Genomic DNA, 20,337 nt, shown 5'->3' with positions numbered 1-20,337 from the left:
CCCAACACAATAGAGCCGGTACCCCCTAGTTGTGCCGCCGTTCTGGTAGTACTGGGCCCTGCGGCCACACATCCTCCGTACATTCTCTCCTTTCCGGCAAAGTTCCTGCACGGCTACGATGCCGAAGTGAAGGAGTTCCAGCTGATCCAGTAGGATCCTGTCGCCGCCCGCGATGTTTAGCGATCTACAGTTCCATGGTCCGAGCTTCCAATCGGTGTACTTTATTCGTCGCCTAGGTCGTTGCCGATTGTTCCGATCCGTTTCTTGTTCTTAAATGTTCGTAGTACCATGTTTTTTACCATGTCACCTTACTAGGGTGGCGATGGTTTGTCTATACGGCTGCCATCTTGGGTGTAGCTGACGAGACACCGCATTTCTTGCTTCAGCCGCTCCTCTGAAGTACAGACGCTGTTTGGGCCGCTCCTCCTGAAGAACAGGCGCATTGTGTTTTTGGGCTAAGACGCTTATGGTGGCGTCGACTCGCCTTTTAGGAGTCGTTAGGGGAGATTGTGTAGAGCCCACTACGCATCTCCCGGCCCTATCTAACTCCTGCTGCTTGTTCGGAATACTTATTCATTACATCCGCACCTACCCTCCATATCTGGAGGCCATTTCGCTATCCACAACCTGCGACCCATCCGATTCCTTGCAGCTAGGCTGTGGAACTCACTTCAACGAAGACATTAAACCAATGAAATGTTTTATTGAAATGCCATCTTCAAAAAATATTTAATACATATTTAGTAAAACCTGGAAGAACGACAAGGAGCTTTAATCCGAAACTCCGCCGCTAGTGGCGCTGCATAATCGAACTTTTCATGTACAAAAAATGATTTTTTTCAGCAATAACACGGTCTTTGTAGAACCTATCTTTTTTGTGTCTTCTACAAAGTTGTGTGCTTCGATGATTTGCAAATAAATGCTTAACATTTTTGCCTTCTAAATGCTACAGCTTTTTAGATGTTCAAAGTCGAATTATAAGCACTTGTCTGATACGTAACGGTGTGTCTCCAAAACAAAAAAAGTTAGAAGAAAAAAAAGGCTCCAGTAAAGTTTTTTGTAATAACTCCATTTCTCTAAGGTGTAAGAATAAAAATTTGAATTTTGCAGCGCCATTCATTGAGGCCTTTTATTCTGAAAATATGTCAAAAAATTAGTATTTGGAGAGTAAATGTAAACAGTTCAAGAATCATTACACCAATCAATTATGAGCGCCAGACACATCTTTTTGTGTAGGCTCAAAGCGCATTAAGATCATGAGGCAAATAAAACATTTGATTTTGCTTGATTTGATTCTGAGATTTTATTGAATTCCGCACTTCAGGAATGCCGAATCTACGAGGACAATTAATATCTACAACATAAACACTTTGTAGAACCGTTTCTTCCCAGTAGCCTACCGAAAAATACTATTATGATATCTTTTATTTTTGTTTTTTTCGCAATTGACAGACATCAACGAATGCCTCGACCCACAGGCGTGCGGAGTGAATGCTGAGTGTGTAAATTTCCCCGGAAACTACACGTGTCTGTGTAAGGATGGCTTTATCGGCGATCCTTACAACGGATGTGGAGATATCGATGAATGTGCTCAGCCAGGCATTTGCGGACCCGGTGCCATATGTACGAACTTCGAGGGCAGTTTTCGCTGCGATTGTCCTCAGGGGTTCGAGGGAGACGCACGTTCAGAACAAGGTTGTACGGATTATGACGAATGCACACGCGCGCCTTGCGGAAGAAACGCCTTATGCCGGAACGACGTTGGAAGTTTTCGTTGCGAGTGTGCTGATGGTTTTCATGGTGATCCAATGACGGACTGTCAAGGTAAGTGCGGAACTAACATACCAATGGACAGAACGCACGTTCTCATTATTTTTGATATTTCATTACAAATACGGGTTTACCTGCGAAACAAAACTAATTCATAGTTATGCCACCACTAACAATCATTATTTCATTCTCATTTCGTCGCCGACGTTATTCACCATCATGCAACTTTATCGACGTGGCCTCTCTCACAACTGGAAACGTGTCATGGATGCTTAAACCATAACTCTAATCATTACACTTGGCAATTGACCACCTACACGACGAATTATGCGCACCAACATTACCCCACACTCCCCCATTTACATACGAATGCGGACAGATATCGATGAATGCTCAAATAATCCATGTGCCGAGAGTGCTCGCTGTACCAACACTCCCGGTGGCTTCCGTTGCAGCTGCCCGGCGGGGATGACTGAGTCGGGTAGCGAGTGCGTTGACATTAACGAATGCGCTAGGTCTAACGCTTGCGGAGAGAATGCCAAGTGCATTAATTTTCCCGGCTCGTATAAATGCTTATGCCCGCAGGGATTCCAAGGACGAGGTGAACTGTTTTGCAAAAGTTAGTTCCACGCTTCTAGATTATTGTAATACCGCCGATAGTCAACGGTCATGGCAAAAATGGGAGTTTGTAATTGCTTTTTGCTTTAGTTTTTACATATTAACAACATTTGTTGTTTTCAAGCTCTCATTGTTGCCCACATCGATGGCCACGGGTTCACTCACTAAACACACATATACACACATACACATTTTTTGTTGTAGATATAAACGAATGCCTAGATAACCCGTGTGGGGACAATGCGATATGCACGGATACTGTTGGTAGCTTTGTTTGCTCTTGTAAACCGGAGTACACGGGAGATCCTTTTCGGGGATGCGTCGATATAAACGAGTGTACAGCATACGATAAACCCTGTGGAAATCATGCTATTTGCGAAAATGCCAACCCTGGCTACAACTGTCTGTGTCCACAGGGATATATTGGAAAACCGGATGCAAAGATTGCCTGTGAACAGGCGGACGTTAACATACTCTGTACCAGTAACTTTGACTGCACAAACAATGCCGAATGCATTGAGGGACAGTGTTTTTGTCAGGACGGATTTGAACCACAAGGATCAAATTGTATTGACATTGACGAGTGTCGAATGAACAGCAAAATTTGTGGGCCGGCGTCGGTGTGCATCAATACACCAGGATCATTCAAATGTCAATGTGAGGCTGGATTCATCGGAACCCCGCCACGAATTCAATGTAAGACACCTTGCGCAGATGTCAAATGTGGTAAAAATGCATACTGCAAAGCTGAAGGACAAGAAGCATATTGCATTTGTGACGAAGGATGGACGTTCAACCCTGCCGATATTTCAGCCGGTTGCGTTGACATTAACGAGTGTGATCCATCTCAAGGGCCCAGCGGACGGTGTGGTGTGAACGCGATCTGCTCTAACCAACCGGGTAGTTATTCTTGTCAATGTCCCTCAGGTTTCACTGGAGATGCAAATCGCCAGTGTTATGACATAGACGAATGTTTAAGACCTAACGCGTGCGGAGAAAATGCTTTATGTAAGAACACGGAGGGTTCTCACGAATGCTCTTGTCCAGCAGGCTCTATTGCTGATCCTGATCCTAGCGTAAGATGTATAACTATTGTAACCTGTACCAAAGATCACAACTGTCCTGGTAACGCTATATGTGATGCCCAAAAACGATGCCTCTGTCCGGAACCAAATATCGGAAATGACTGTAGACACCCATGTGAGAAAACTTCTTGCGGACCAAACTCTCATTGTATGTTGGTCAACGGAGAAGCACAATGCTTATGTAGTGAAGGATTTACCGGTCATCCAGGTCAATGTGTTGATATAAATGAATGTGCTGGTAATCCATGTCCAACAGGTGCAATCTGTTCGAACCTGCCTGGTGGTTATACATGTCAATGCCCAGGCGGTAGTTCGGGAGATCCGTACTCCGGGGGTTGTTCTAAATCCGCTCTGCATATTTGCAGTGATCAAAACCCCTGCCCTGCTGGCGAAAAATGTATTCAAGATGCATACAGCGGAAGCAGTGTATGCATCTGCGGACAAGGTTACAAACGCAACTCGAAAGGGATTTGCCAAGATGTCAATGAATGCAAAGATCCTGAGAAATCAGCATGTGGTTTCAACGCAATCTGTAAAAATCTACCCGGAAGCTATGAGTGCCAATGTCCTCCAGGTTTTAACGGGAATCCATTTCTCTCTTGCGAAGAATGTAACAGCTTGGAATGTAAATGCCCGGCCCCTTACAAGTTCGTGGAAGGTAACTGTGTTCTGGACAGCTGTTCTCCCAACGGAAAATGTCCTGGTGGTGCGGAATGCATATCCATCACGGGAGGAGTAAGTTACTGTGCTTGCCCTAAAGGTTTTCGAACGCAGTCAGATGGAAAATGTGAAGACATTGATGAATGTTCCGATGGTCGACAAATTTGTGGTTACGATGCCATTTGTTTGAACACGATTGGTGGATACGAATGCAAGTGCCCATTAGGATACTCCGGTGATCCGTATCATGGTTTGTGTGCACTGGCTCAGAAACGTTGTTCGGCTGATAGAGAATGTGGTCCCAATGAGAAATGCGTTCAACCAGGAGAATGCGTATGTCCTCCACCCTTTTACATGGATGCCTACGACGGAAACAAGTGTAAAAGTCCATGCGAAAGATTTCCCTGTGGAATCAATGCGCGATGTACACCAACAGATCCACCGCAGTGCATGTGCGAGGTCGGTTACAAAGGAGATCCATTAACCGGTTGCGTTGACGAAGATGAATGTGCGAATACACCGTGTGCATATGGAGCACAGTGTGTAAATCAGAAAGGTGGCTACAAATGCGTCTGCCCAAAAGGTATGGTTGGAGACGCATATAAAGGGGGTTGTATATTGGAAAATGGTTCGGTTCGGAGTCAATGTCGACGCAACGAAGATTGCGCAGATACGTTATCCTGCGAGCGAGGAACATGTGTTAGCCCATGTAGTAGTTTACTATGTGGTTCAAATGCCTACTGTGAACCGCAAAAACACGCAGCTTGGTGTCGTTGTCGGGTTGGTTTCGTTGAAGGTCCCAACGGAGAATGTGTGTCCCGTAAGTATTGATTTGTATAAGTGCTACAATTGATTAACGTTCTTGCTTTATGCTGCATTTACAGAATGTACTGGTTATATATGCGGTCAAGGCGCAATTTGTATTGTCACCAACAGTGGTCCGACTTGCAAGTGTCCACCAGGAGAATTGGGTAATCCCTTCCCAGGTGGTTCTTGTGTCACTGATCAATGTTCTGGAAACCGCCCTTGTATTGAACCGCAAGTATGTATAAATGGCCGTTGCAAACACAAATGTGACGGCGTAGTTTGTGGAATTGGGGCAACTTGTGATAGTGCCTCCGGAAAATGCGTGTGTGAACCATTCTTTGTCGGAAATCCTGAAATGCTCTGTATGCCTCGTAAGTTACTCTTTATTTGAATAATTTTGCTTCAGTACTCCTTAAACTCATTTTTCAGCTATTACAACACCAGTTTGTGAACCAGAATGTGGACAAAATGCACACTGCGAATACGGTGTCGTGCAAAATAACTGCCAATGTAATCCGGGAACCAGCGGAAATCCGTATGGAATTTGTGGTGTCCAACAAAAAACCAGCTGTAGTCGTACAACGTGCGGTAGAAATGCTCAGTGTAGCGAAGGGTTAAACTCTGTCGAGTGTTTCTGTCCACATGGATTTATTGGTAATCCGTATGTACAATGCAAGGACATTGATGAATGTTCCACAAATAACGTTTGCGGAGAAGGCGCCGTTTGTATTAATACCGCGGGAAGTTTCGACTGCCGTTGTAAACCCGGCTATGCAGGAAATCCGTTTACGATGTGTTCACCAGTTGAGCCCAGTGTCTGCGATAATCCAAGGCGTTGTCATTGTGGTAAAAAAGTTCAGTGCCCACCGGGCTTCATATGCGATCGAGGACTTTGTAAAGACCAGTGTGCAAATGTAAAATGTGGACCAAGAGCGGCTTGTGATTCTGGAAAGTGCGTTTGTCCGCCTGGATATACCGGTAATCCAAGAGATATCCAACATGGATGCATCCAAGAGGGTCAATGTGACAATGATGCAAACTGCAAGGATAAAGAAATTTGTTTCCAATTAGGGAAAACAGTACGAAAGTGTGTTGATGCTTGCAGTAAGCTTCAATGTGGCCCAAATGCTTTATGCGTGTCGAGTGACCATCGCTCCACTTGCATATGTGCTAACGGATATCTCGGTAATCCCGGCGATCTAACCCTAGGTTGTCAAAAGGAAGCTAAAATCATCCAAGGCTGCACGGACAATTCGGTTTGTACAGAGAGAAAGGTTTGTGCTCTAACCGAAACAGGACTAAGATCTTGCATCAATCCTTGCAGTATTGTCGAATGTGGAAATAACGAAATTTGCCAACTCGATGAGCACAATAATCCAGTTTGTCACTGTCAGGATGGATTTCTATGGAATCCAGCAATGTCAGTTTGTGAAAAACCTTCGATTCCAGATTGTATCAAAGATGAAGAGTGTCATGAAGTGGCCGCCTGTCGTCAGGATGCGCTAGGAATTCTCAAATGTACTCCTGTGTGTGCTGAATTCACTTGTCCACCGAATTCTGTTTGTGTTTCTTCAAATCATCGCGGAAGCTGCCAGTGTCTTCCGGGTTACACAGGAAATCCGAACGATAGAAACGGTTGTCGTCCGGAGATGCAGGACAAATGTTTAACGAGTGCAGAGTGTTCGGAGTCGGACACTTGCGTTAACTATAGAGGCGCGTTGGCATGCCGACCAGCTTGTGATGATATCCACTGTGGACCACATGCTATCTGTATCACTAATAACCACAATGCTCAGTGTCAATGTCCGCCTGGATCGTATGCTGGTGATCCTTATGAACTAGTAAAAGGATGCCAGTCGGTACCCTGTGTTTATAACAATGACTGTCCCCCAACCCAAATGTGTAACCGACAATCGCACACTTGCTTCGATATATGTAATGAAGATACATGCGGAGAAAATGCAGTATGTATAGCTGAAAACCACCGTTCCATTTGCCAATGTCCCCCAGGATACAAAGCAAATCCGATTGCGGAAGTTGAATGCACTCCACTCAAGTCTTGTGATCCCAATCCATGCCATTCCTCAGCTCTTTGTGAAGCAAGTCCAGACGGTCACATTTGTAAGTGTCCACTAGGCCAGGTTGGGGACCCAATGACGGGCTGCCGCCCTGAAGGTGCCTGCCCAAATGGAGATTTACAGTGTCCGGAAAATGCCGCTTGTGTTAACGGAAAATGTGTGGACATATGTACAAATGCATGTGGAAGCAATACAAAGTGTGTCGTAGTAAATCGAACCCCTGTGTGCGAATGTAGAGCTAAATATGTTCCAGGGTTGACTGGATCGGCACGTGATGGATGCCTGCGATTGGTTAGTGGATGTCTGAGTGATTTAGACTGTGGAGGCGATGTCTGTCAACATGGACAGTGTATGGTGGCGTGTAGACACTCGAAGGACTGCTCCGAAGGAGAACGTTGCGTCAACAGTATTTGCATTCAACCTTGCTCTAGTCACAGCCAATGTGGCGAAGGACAGGCTTGTATTACTGGTAGTTGCTTGCTCGGATGTCGAAGCAACAAGGATTGTGACAGTTCCAAAGCTTGTATTAACAATAAATGTCGAGATCCCTGCGACGATCAAGGAACTTGTGGACCAAACTCTATTTGTAGTTGCCTAAACCATATACCAAGCTGCAAATGTCCATTGGGTTTTGAAGGTAATCCTAATCCAGAGCAGGGTTGTGTAAGAATGCCATCGTCTTGTACGAGCTCGACAGAATGCGCGCCAGGTCATATGTGCATTGCACATCAATGCAGCCTTCCTTGTTCGGAAACCACAGCTTGCGCAGTTGGAGAGAGATGTTACAATCATATTTGTTCAAAAGTTTGCTATACCAACAACAACTGTTTACCAGGAGAAGTATGCAACGAGGCTGGAACTTGTCAGCCAGGCTGTAGCACAGATGCCGACTGCCCATCTCAAAAGATCTGTATGGCCAGTAAATGTAAATGCATGAAAGGCTACATTGGTACACCGTTTGGATGTGCAGATATCGACGAATGCACAGAAAACCCTTGCCATCAATCGGCATCATGTGAAAATATTCCAGGTTCTTATCGATGTTCTTGTCCAACGGGGACTGTTGGAGATGCATATTCTAATCCAGGCTGCCGTATGCCAAATCAGTGTTACAAAAACAATGATTGTGTAGGAAACTTGGCTTGTATTGATGGAAAATGCAAAGACCCTTGTCAGTTGACAAAATGTGGACCAAATGCTGAATGTCATACTCTTGATCACATAGCTGAGTGCCAGTGTCCTGCAGGTCATCTAGGCGATGCACGTGATGACAAAGTCGGATGTTTCCGAGTCGAGTGTTTAGTAAACGATGATTGCTCGCAAGACAGGCACTGTCAAAAAGAAACTAACAGATGCATCAATCCATGTGATAAGGTGGACTGCGGAAAGGGAACATGCCAAATAATTAATCATGAAGCCATTTGCACGTGTTTCCAGGGTTACAACGCGGTTGGCGGACGATGCCAGGATATCGATGAGTGCCAAGCCAATCCTTGCCATGCTTCCGCTCGGTGCCAAAACTCACCGGGAACCTATACCTGCATTTGCCCGGATGGCCTAGTCGGAGACCCCATTAACAGTGGTTGCAGATCACCAGATGAATGTATTACGAATTCTGACTGTCCGACAACAGCGGTTTGCGAGAATTCACGTTGTAAGAATCCGTGTAGCATTGAAGGTGTTTGTGGTAAAAACTCATTCTGTTCGGCAGTTGGACATACAGCGGTATGTGAATGTCCTGTAAATACTCGGGGAGATCCCAAAGTGAACTGCCAGAAAGTGGAGTGTTCAGAAAGTAACGACTGCTCCATTGATGAAACTTGTATTAATTTCAAATGTGTAAATCCCTGTTCATTAACAAATGCCTGCGGTCAAAATTCGAATTGTTTGTCGGAGAATCATCTAGCAGTTTGTTCGTGTCAACCGGGAACAACAGGAAATCCACTCTTTGGTTGTGTGGCGTTACAATACTGCAACAGCGATCTGCAATGCCCCGCAGGGACAAAGTGCAATGCAGGAGTTTGTTGTACCCTTTGCTCTAGCAGCAGGGACTGCATCAGCGATCAGCTGTGTATTCAAGGAATATGCCAACCGACATGTCAATCAAACTCGAGCTGTCCTGATTTCCAGTTTTGTCAGAATAACATTTGTACTCAAGAATTTAAATGTCGCTCCAATGAAGACTGTGATCCCGATGAATCTTGCATTGTTGATTCCACTGGACGATCGGAATGTATCAATGCTTGCTCCGGACGTGTTCTCTGCGGAAGGAATGCGGAATGCTCTGCGAGAGATCATACGGCTGTTTGTGACTGTAAACCTGGTTTTTATCAAGATAATGGTGGAGTATGCAGAAAAATTGAATGTAATAGTGATGGGGACTGTTCCAGTGACAAGACATGTGAAAACCATATGTGTAAAATTGTTTGTCTGATTGGTCAACCATGTGGAGCCAACGCCTTGTGCTCGGCAGAAAACCATCGACAAGTTTGCTATTGTCAGCCAGGATTCACCGGTGATCCGAAAACAGGATGTAGTTTGATAGATTATTGTAAGGAATCTCCTTGTGGACCAAACGCGAGATGTAGAAATAGCCGCGGATCTTTTCGATGTTCATGCCCTGCTGGATTGGTTGGTGATCCGTACGGAAACGGATGTAAGAAAGCAGCTGAATGTGAATCGAATGCTGACTGTCCAGTAGCCGCTGTTTGTGATAAATCTAATGTGGATCCGAAATGTCGAGATGCTTGCGAGTCAATGAAGTGTGGCCCGAATGCGGAATGTCAGTCTAGAAAGCATAACGCTATGTGTGTTTGTCGAAATGGTTATGAGGGTGACTCAACCGATCTATTCAGCGGATGCAGACCAATACCTGTACCGTGCAAGTTGAACATCGATTGTCCAGAAAATTCTTACTGCTCTGAAAAAGTTTGTAAACGTAAGTGTTGATGTGATATTTATATTCAATATTTTTGGCTCTGTTGACGCTACAGATTTTTTTAGTATTTCTCTAGGACAGAAAGATGTGGCAGACTTTATGTGAGTTTCTTCACCGGTCTGAGTTCCATTGTCTTATAAAATACTCAGTTCATGGTTCAGTTCACTGCTCAAATGTCAATCATTTCAAACCCAAATATTCACTCTTCAGAAACACGCCTACCACAATGCCATTTCAAGCACATTCAAAGTTGCAAAATGAACAGCAACAACAACCATAACAACTATTCATTCAATTCGAACTTACCCCGACACTTTTTATAATCCAATAGCACAACAGTTGTTTAAGGATCACATTTTCAAGAAACATCATGCATTTCTGGAACTAATTATCTCTCCTGTCGTTCCCACAATATAGCGGCTTGTGCATTAACCGAAGAGTGCAACAAGGATGAAATTTGCAGCAACGGACAATGCATCAATCCATGCCACGGACAAAATTCTTGTGGAATGAATGCAGAATGTGTAATGGTAGACCACTTTAAACAGTGCTCTTGTCCCCCTGGATTTACTGGAGATTCAGCACTGGAGTGTGTGAGAAGTAAGTTCATTAGATAGTAGAAACTGTCTTATATTTTGAATGGGAATTTGTTTTCAGTACCAACCTTATGCACTTCCAATGCGGATTGTGGTGAAGGAACAGCATGCCATAATTCAATGTGTTTGCCACGCTGTGGAACTGATCAAGACTGCGCTCTGAATGAGAAGTGTGTTGGGAACAAATGCATGCGTAAGTAAAACTTATTTTAGGTTTATTATTTCAAGATTTTAACGAACAAAATAAACATCATCTACAGTAACCTGCCGTCTAGACAACGACTGCTTCCTTGGCCATATTTGTCTCAACGGGCGTTGCGTTTACGGATGTCATTCTGATGATGACTGCAGTGCTAGTGAAACATGCCGAGCCAACCACTGTACGGATCCTTGTCGGGATAATCCGTGTGGACCAAACGCAGCTTGCACGGTAGTTAATCATCGAGCAAGTTGTTCTTGTATTAATGGAATGGTACCAAGTCCGACAGCAAAGATCGGTTGTATTCGAGCACCTGCTCTACAATGTACAATTAACAGAGACTGCCCTGATGAAACGCAGTGTATCGATAATCTTTGCCGATCTATCTGCGCCAGTGATCAAGGATGTTTGACTAACGAACGGTGCGATCGTGGCACTTGCAAACCAATTTGTAGACGGGATGACGATTGCCGTACAGGAGAACTGTGCCAGAGCCAAACATGCATAGTCGGATGTAGGTCAGATGCAGGTTGCTCCGCTCTGTTAGCATGTGTTGGTCAACAGTGTGTCGATCCGTGTCTTGAACCCACGGCTTGTGGAACGAACGCTCGCTGCACAGTGGTGAATCATCATAAGCAATGTACTTGCCCTCCACCACTCAACGGAGATCCTCTCACTGGATGTCGAGCAGAACAACGATCCTGTCAAGCAAGATCCGATTGCCCGAAAGGTCAAGCGTGTTATGGAAAAACTTGTATGTCAACTTGTCGAAATGACCAGAATTGCTTAACCGACGAACGATGTATTCGTGGAACTTGTCGGACGGTGTGTAATAGCGACGCTTCCTGTGGCGATGGGTTGATTTGTGAGAACCGAGTTTGTCAAGCAGGCTGCAGAACCGATACCAACTGCTTAAGCAACCAAGCGTGTATCAATAAACAATGTACGGATCCCTGCATAGTTCTCGGCCAATGTGGCACATGTTCTGAATGTACTGTTATTAACCACGGAGTGCAGTGCAGTTGTCCGAATGGGTATCTGGGAAATCCACTGGTTTCCTGCACACTGCCACCTCAAAAATGTAACTCTTATTGTTATTGTGATGAAGAAGGTGTTTTCTGTGCGGACAAATGCAGTCAGATGAAAGATTGTTCTTGTGGACAAACATGTTACCAAGGCCGATGTCGCAACAAATGTAACTCTGGTACTTGTCCACCAGGTCAACTGTGTCAAAATGGAGCATGTGTAGCAGGCTGCCGATCAAACACTGATTGTGCTGGCGAACGATCGTGCGTCAATAAAAAATGTATTGATCCTTGCGCGTTAGAGAAAGCATGCGGAAAGAATGCAATGTGTCAAGCGGCCGACCATCAAGCCTTTTGTTTGTGTCCTGATGGATTCCAAGGTGATCCACGTGAACGATGTGTTCAATATGAATGCCAAACTAACGACGACTGTGAACTGGACAAAAGGTGCACTGATGGAAAATGTATCAACCCTTGCTTAGAGCCAAATGCTTGTGGCTTAAACGCTCAATGTCGCGTTGTGAATCGACAGGCACAATGTTCATGCACTCCTGGATTTTTCGGTAACGCACGTCAAGAATGTCAACCACTGGAGAAGCACAGATGTTCACAAAATCCTTGCGGAGAAAACACCATATGTCGTGAAAACAACAACGGATACGAATGTACTTGCCAACCTGGTTGCATGGGAGATCCACAAAAAGGATGCTTATGTCAAGCAAAACTAACGAATAAATGCCATCAGTTCCCCTGTGGGAAGAACGCAGTTTGTCGAGTTACCTCCAACGAGCAACCGGAATGTTATTGCCCACCGCTCTACCCAGGCGGAGATCCGTATACAGAATGTTAGCATTACTGCATACTAGAAATTTAACGGAAAAGCTAATGTTACTTCAAATATTCCAGGTACGAACGAAAAAACAGTTTCCGATTGTCGAACGACCGGGTGCACTGAGGGTGAATGTGTGCGTGTTGGCACACAATTTATCTGTCGCAACGGTAAGTGTTACTTTTCACTCCATCATATTCATCATCTGTTTATTTTCATTGTAATTCGAATTAATTATGTTGTTTTAAACAAACAAAGCGGCCGATCCTCAGTTAGTACACCCACTCCAACAGCCAAATCAAACAATTAGACCCATCTTCATAAATATAAACCTCCAACTTCCGTAAGCACGAATATTAAAACTGAAAAATCCATGTTTTGGCTAACGATTTGCTCCAATAATTACCGTGCTGTTACATTTACATTACAACCGGTCTAATTTTTCAAAACATTCCCATCTTGCGCCATACACTGAAGACGACTTACTGTCAATGGATTGCTTTTGATTTGACCACGGGGCTCACAAAGAAATAACATGTTTATACACGTTTGCACTTTATCCAATACGCCAGTGACAATCCATTGATAATTAGTCATTTAAATCATTGTTTCCCATTATCTCAATTGGCTTGAACTCAACCGGGAGATAACATTTAGACCTACTTCTCACTCGATTCACTTTGAACCAAAGAACAAACTACAGACAAAACCTATATCTCGAAACATATATTTACCAAGTTAAACAATATCAAAAATGTACAAAAGCAGCACCTTATATCTACCGCAGGGTTCACTTAGAAACCTTTAGAAAATGGTTAGAGATGTCGCTGTCGTTATCGCGGTTACCCAATCTGCGCCCTCTTTTTGTATTGTATAAAAATCGCACACTGTGACGTTTCGTTCTTCCCTTCGGCATACCTCGGCCAGACTTAGTGATAAATAAGTGTGTTTGACCCTTTAAACTTACTTACACCCATATATCCCAGTATCCCTCCCAAAAACAAAACTCAAATACGAAGCTTCTCACATAGAATTATAAAAAAAAACTCCACATATACACATTTTTTTAGTATTTAGTGGTTACCTGAAGCGTGTTTTGAGTTCTATCTTATTGTTTTGATTTAATACTAGCATTAGAAATAATGACGTTAACAAGAAATTATTTCAAAAGAACAAACAAATGCGAAATGTAATACAACATAGAATATTTTAGAAAAGGTTAGGCAGATTGGGAACTGTGGACGGGACACTTCTCACATAGTTCATTGCTTGCACGTGTTAGGCTCGGGCTGTGTACACACACCACTACAAGAAAAATTCTGTTGCACATACGTTGAGTTACGTTGTTTTGATTGGGTTTTCTATGTATTTGTTTAGTTTGCCCTAACTCTTGTTTTTCAATATTGAATGAAAATTGGCCTCTAAGATAATTCTTTGTATATATAAATTTTCCATTCTCTTTCTCCCTTCGCTATGCTATTTTTCTGTTGATCTTTATTTTCTCTTGTAATGAGTGTAATCTAAATTTTCCTTTTCCAAAAAAAAAAAACAAATTCGACCAAACGATGACGTAGTCGATTTCCTTAGATTTGCTTCTAAATTTCAGCAAAAGTGCAAAATTGTGTCTTTCCCGGGCAGAGCGCATGTGTTGGATGTACTTGTATTGTGAGAAACGTTTCAGACGAAGAAAATTTGAGAGTTTCTGAAATCTCGCCTCCACAGTTCCTGATTGTTGCTTTGTTACTTGATATACCTCTGAGAACTTAGCACAATACTCTTTACTTTCTATCGAAATTTTGAAATAATTTCTTCCAACTTTGTTGTTCTTATTTGTTTGGATAACAGTCGAGAAGTTGTTGGGGTAAATGGACCAATTCACAGGTTTGTTTGTTTTTTTTTTCTGATTAAATCTGCACCATATTTTCGTATATTTGTGTAAGCTATGTTTACGATGCAAGTCATTCTAGATTTAAAGCACTTCCTCCAAAATTCATCAAAATTTCTTAGACGTGAAAACGCAAGACAAAAATCGCCCAGAGTATATGATCTTGATGACAGCGGCGTACCTTTATCAAGATATTGGTACATTTGCCCCTCGTATACCGGCATATCCAAAAAACAGGTTACACACAGACACTACACATATCCACACAATTCACTCACTCTTTCACACCCATACATATACAAAGTTACTATTCTTAAAATCCTGTTTATCATCACAAAACACCTAATTTAGACGAATCCTGCGCGAACGATATGCAATGTCCGAATGAAAAGGCATGTATTGGAGGAAAATGTTCTGACCCCTGTTCGCTACGGGGAGCTTGCGGAGATAATGCCCTGTGTCAAACGGTTCTCCATCGGCCACGATGTGCCTGTCCAAGTTGCTACATAGGCAGTCCGAATGTGGAATGTAAACAAGATCCAAAGTGCCAAGAAGTGAGTACACAAAAACCAAGCGATCCAAAGATCGTATCGATAGCATGCGAAAAAGATGGCGACTGTGATGAATCGTTAAGATGCGATGCAGGAGGCCAATGTAGTGATCCTTGCACAATCCCAACCGTATTTATATGCGACTCAAATAAGAAATGTATTTCTCGAAAGCATCGTCCCGTTTGTGTATGCAAGCATGGGTTCATCGTGAACGACTACGGAGAACTGGTTTGTGCTTCCGAGAAACGCGAATGCCATGGCGATGATGGTTGTGCCTCAAATATGGCCTGTATTGATGGTAAATGTTTAAACCCCTGTATGCCCACGGCCACTAGAGGTCCTGCATGCTCGGACGACAAAGCATGCCTTGTTCTAGACCACAAACCATCCTGTATCTGTATGAAGGACTGCAGTCCTTCACTCTCCATTTGCCTCCGGGATAGCGGTTGCCCGGCAGATTTGGCCTGTCGTAATTATCAGTGTGTAAATCCTTGTGAAACCACTCAATGTGCTGATGATACACCATGCTTTGTCGAAGACCATAAACCGATATGCAAATTCTGCCCACCCGGATTCGTGAAAGATGCTCATCAAGGATGCTTGAAAGGTAACATAAAAAAGAGAACTTAGCGGCGATTAGCGCAAAGATAGAAGAATTTTTTCTCAAGTATCTATCTACGATTAAATTAGGAAACGACTCCCAAAATTCAACTCTTCAAAAGTCACTATTTCCTTTATCGTCTGACCTCTCTTATTTTCTACTTTTGTATGTGTTACAATTTCTCCTCTACCTAAAGCCAACTGTCTATGGGCATTGTAATAGGTCATCTCTCTACACCTGTTAGTCGACGCTATGTACATTTAGCCTGTCTATTTCTACCTCGAGATGACCATTATCTCGGGATCTACTGTTCCAATACCATGTACTATACCGATTGGAAATATTGAAATACAAACCTTAATGACCAGAAGCAACTGAAAATACGCCAATTGAAACAAACAGCTCTACTGACGCCTCAACATTCACACATGCTCATGCTCAACAGAAAAAACACATGCAATAATAAAAATGCAGAACACTCACCACCCCTCGGCTTTTTTTCTAAACCTGCTTTCTACAATCTTGCTCCAGATGTCGCTGCTCCTATCTAAGACCGACACGCACGCGCGCCATTTTGTGCGATTCTGCCTGTTTTGTCTTACTTGAACACTATTACTCATCTACATCTACACTTCTTCAGTTACTCTAGCATTGTGTACTTTGATCACTATACTCTCGTAACTTTTACTTCCACTACTACAACTACTACCATTATAACTACTACTACTGCTACTGTTACTGTTTACTACCACTGCCTACTACAAGACTCAAATGTAAATAATAGAACGTTCAATAATTGCATCAATGAAGTACTTTGCCCAATCGACCTGTATGTTAATATATATATTAATTCAACATTTCAAATGAATAACCGTTTTCTTGTTAAAACTTACCAACAAAAATTACCCCTTACCTTCACAGCTGCGGAAGTAAAAGATCGTGAACAAGAGCAATTTCATAGGGATCCGCAACCTAAGACGCCACCCGTTCCAAGCAACTGTTCTAAACACTCCGATTGCGGTGAACAGCTTCAATGTCTAGCGAATCAGTGTCTTGATCCATGTAAATCTGCTTGTGGTCCATCGGCAATCTGTACCGTTAAGGCAAACATTCCTATTTGCACCTGTCCTCCTGGGTTTTATGGTGATCCAAAGCTGAATTGTATCTCACAAATTACTGTCGACAGTATGGAATACAACACAGATAAAACAACCACACAAGAAATCTACTCAATTATTACCACAGATGGGAAGGCATTATACGATGGTAAAAATATCGATCGCTCCGATGTTTTTAGTACTTTCGAGTCGGAAACAGATTCCTCTCATGATTATTTATCAACTAGCACAGTATCTACTGACGTAATTGAACATGAAACGGAAGGAACTACCAAGAGGCTAACAGATAGACCAACAGAAAATGTAACCATTTCGCCTGATGATTCAACGGTTGAGCCAGCAGCCTCTCTGCCGCCAGATGGAAATTTACTGATACCCACTACGACAGAAATACCAGAAAGTATGGACTCTAGTTCAAGAGAGTTTACAACTTACTATGGCTATACGAAGGAGTCTGATAGTGAAGACAACCGCATCAGTACAATTCGTTCAGAGAGTGTATCTGAACCTATTTCATCAACAGAAACTAGTGAGTACAGAACTCATAGTAATCCTCCGGGTATTGACTTATTTGAAACAGATGTATCCCAGAGCATTTCAACCACAGATATTTTTACTGTGGAAGTTACTGAAAATATATCTACTTTTCAACAAAACTCAACGGTAACAGCTGAGAGCACAACTCCAGTACACTTACAACTTACCACACCAAAAGAAAAACAATTTGCATTTACCACTCCATACGAATCCACCACTGGACTGCTGTTTTCCGACTTTTCCACAAAGACAATGTCTGATGAGTCAGTTACTACAGTGCCAACAACCGTATCAGTCGATTTCGATAAAACTAATAGCTGGAACAATCCAAATTCTCCTTCCACCATCGCGTCAGGTGATACCACTTTTCAAACCACTACAATCAACGGAGATGAGAGCAATAATTCTTGTTCGACAACGAAAATCAGTACTACAACCAAACAACATTTAGAGGTTCATTATAAGCAAGATCGCAAAACAACGGAGCTCGAAACCGAAGTTCCTCATATTTTGCAAACCGGACCAACCACCCTATCTGATGTACTAATGAAGCGGTTTACTACTGAACGCTACGATGAATTTATTCATGACCATGAAGCAACTGTGAAACCGATTCAAATTCACAACGAAAATATAACATCCAAACCGGTCGAAGAACGTAAAGAAACCGAAACTATGCCGAACGAAATATACAGAACAACAACTTCAACCGATTTGACCGATGAAAACGAAATTGGACAAGATCGTAGCATTCCTTTGTCAACTAGTGCAGGCGATGAAAATATCACCGATGAATACTATGAAGATAGTACGGAGCCTGCCGACAGCGACGAGGGTGTCATAAGTCAAGTTACAACCACAGCAGTCCACATGGAAATCGACGATTACAAAAATGGCCGAACAACAAAGGTAAATGATGAAATATCGACATCTTCGGCAGTCAATCGAACAAAAGTACAAACCGAACCAACTGAGAGCAGTTTAGAAAATGACATTGAAACAACCACCGTTGTCAGTCGAAGTACACTTGAATTTACAACAGCTAGCTTTGAAGTGAATGTTACCCTTAACGATGCATTGGTCGAGGTGCCTCTTGTTTCAGCTGAAAAATGTCTAACAGAGAATGATTGCCAACTTGACAAAGCTTGCGTCGAAAACGTTTGTGTCGATCCGTGCCAGCTGAATAACAATTTCTGCCCTGATCACTTATCATGCCTTACCGTGAACCACAAATCCAAGTGCCTTTGCAATAAAGCTGATCCGGTCAATTCAGCAAATTGTCTAGAAGAATCAGGTAATACGCTCAAAGAATATCTCTTAGCTGATTGCTTCCCGGACCGGTAAAAAGTTCCTATTCAAATCACTGCTTGATGTACTCTTTTTTGGAATGTTCTTCCCTCATTCTTAGTATTTTTAAACCGTGCGGCGCTGATTCAAATGGTACCTGACACTCTGCATCAACGCTCCATCACGATCACTGGAATGCATCATACAAAGTTGATAGGCTCATCCTCTGCCAGTAATTTGCCTACTGTACTGCCGTGAGATGACTTTGTGACGTAGATCCAAGTGATCAGTTTTTTAGTACGGCCTAGAAACGAAAGAATTCTTCGTCACTTTTGTATGGAAATGTATGCCAACGTCACTTTGTTTTTTTGATTCTATACAACGTATGAATAAGTAACAACGAAAAGGAAGATACCAAAAGATAGGTCTTCGAATAATGAACAAATTGGCATGGAAAACTCAAATTCGAGAAAGTGGCACTTACGTCACTTTGTCATCTCACGGCAGTGTAGTGCCCAAGACATTCAGTCTTTCCATATTTTCGCTGTCTCTATTCTATCACTGAAGAGATGTAAGATCAGTACGTGATTTAATGGAACATTCGCCGGATTCCGGGAAAGATCGATCGTAGAGAACATCCTGAATGGCACACCTGCAGCTTTCTGTTAGATCTGAATCATTTCTTTCACAATGTGGCTCCCGCAAAAAAGCCCCATTGTACTGCAGAATCTGACGACTGCAGCTGCATGGAAATATGTCTTTCAGAAATCAACAGTTTTCTAGCGGATTTTTATAAAAGTTCATCATGTACTCTGCTAGGAAAAGCATCCCAAGATTAGAAGGAAAAATGTATGGTTGAATCATTATCTGTCTTCCTTTCTTCCAGTAGTTGGAATGGTTAGTAAACCGTTAACTTCACAAGAGCTTCCAACGTTGAAAATATGCATGCCTTTCGATCTATTCGATCGGAGACAACGCCTTTTGTTGTATACTATACTAGAAACTGTAAATATCCTATCCGAACAAATTTGGTGGTTGAAAGTATATACATATATATATTTAGTTAAACTAACATATACTGTACACTAATATAGACACTTTGCTTGCTTCATTTAAGTATGTATGTGTAGAGGATGTGGTGAAGCGCTTAGCTTGCCAAATGCTTGCGTAGAATTTGTAGCCATGGTCAAGCGAAAATCAGTAGTTTGTAGTGTTCATCGATTTTCCAGTAATTTCATCAGTTCGAATTCAAGTCCCTTCTGGGATCTCACACACAAACAGGAAGGGGAAGTATAATGCATAAGCTGTTCTAATGTGGCTTTGCCTATTTTCCAGAAATCGGATGTAGGCATCACGAAGAATGTCCTGCGGAGCGCTCGTGCGTCAACGGTGTGTGCATCGATCCATGCCACGCTGCTAGTATATGTGATATAGGACAGGAGTGCGAGGTGCAAAACCATGAGCCCGTTTGTATCAAACGTAAGTATACGGAGTATAACATGAGGGTAGACACTGATTTGTTCAATGATTTTTTTTTCACAGTCTGTCAGTGTCAAAAAACAAGCGACTGCCAATCAGGACTGCATTGTGATGGCTGCAACTGCATTCAAGAAGACATCGAAGATCGCGGTCCAATGTGTAGGCATTGTCCACCGGGCATTCCTTGTAATCCTATTACAGGTGCCTGTGTAAAAGGTAAGTTCGATCGAAGCGAATCATCAGATGACGCTTTCTGTAGTCCCGTAAGACTAAT

The 20,337-nt window shown here is 42.8% G+C and overlaps 1 protein-coding gene across 6 annotated transcripts in view; it reads left to right on the top strand.

The window, feature by feature from the left end:
• Positions 1–20,337, top strand: part of LOC129731453 (uncharacterized) — a 365,349-nt gene that overhangs the window by 278,474 nt on the left and 66,538 nt on the right. For 4 of the 6 annotated variants that reach the window (XM_055691461.1, XM_055691460.1, XM_055691464.1 and 1 more), the window contains exons 8-20: positions 1,453–1,824; positions 2,150–2,389; positions 2,593–4,953; positions 5,018–5,311; positions 5,370–9,956; positions 10,374–10,556; positions 10,614–10,745; positions 10,813–12,621; positions 12,683–12,775; positions 14,842–15,648; positions 16,564–18,591; positions 19,920–20,063; positions 20,127–20,279. In XM_055691461.1, coding sequence (XP_055547436.1) covers positions 1,453–1,824; positions 2,150–2,389; positions 2,593–4,953; positions 5,018–5,311; positions 5,370–9,956; positions 10,374–10,556; positions 10,614–10,745; positions 10,813–12,621; positions 12,683–12,775; positions 14,842–15,648; positions 16,564–18,591; positions 19,920–20,063; positions 20,127–20,279 — 13,203 coding nt within the window. The remainder of the gene's footprint in view (positions 1–1,452; positions 1,825–2,149; positions 2,390–2,592; positions 4,954–5,017; positions 5,312–5,369; positions 9,957–10,373; positions 10,557–10,613; positions 10,746–10,812; positions 12,622–12,682; positions 12,776–14,841; positions 15,649–16,563; positions 18,592–19,919; positions 20,064–20,126; positions 20,280–20,337) is intronic. The other 2 variants (XM_055691463.1, XM_055691465.1) reach the window with 2 other exon arrangements.

Source organism: Wyeomyia smithii, chromosome 3 (assembly GCF_029784165.1).
Source record: "Wyeomyia smithii strain HCP4-BCI-WySm-NY-G18 chromosome 3, ASM2978416v1, whole genome shotgun sequence".
Classification (NCBI taxonomy): Eukaryota; Metazoa; Arthropoda; class Insecta; order Diptera; family Culicidae; genus Wyeomyia; species Wyeomyia smithii.
The sequence above is the reverse complement of the archived record's forward strand: the minus strand, read 5'-3'. Positions and strand labels throughout refer to the sequence as shown.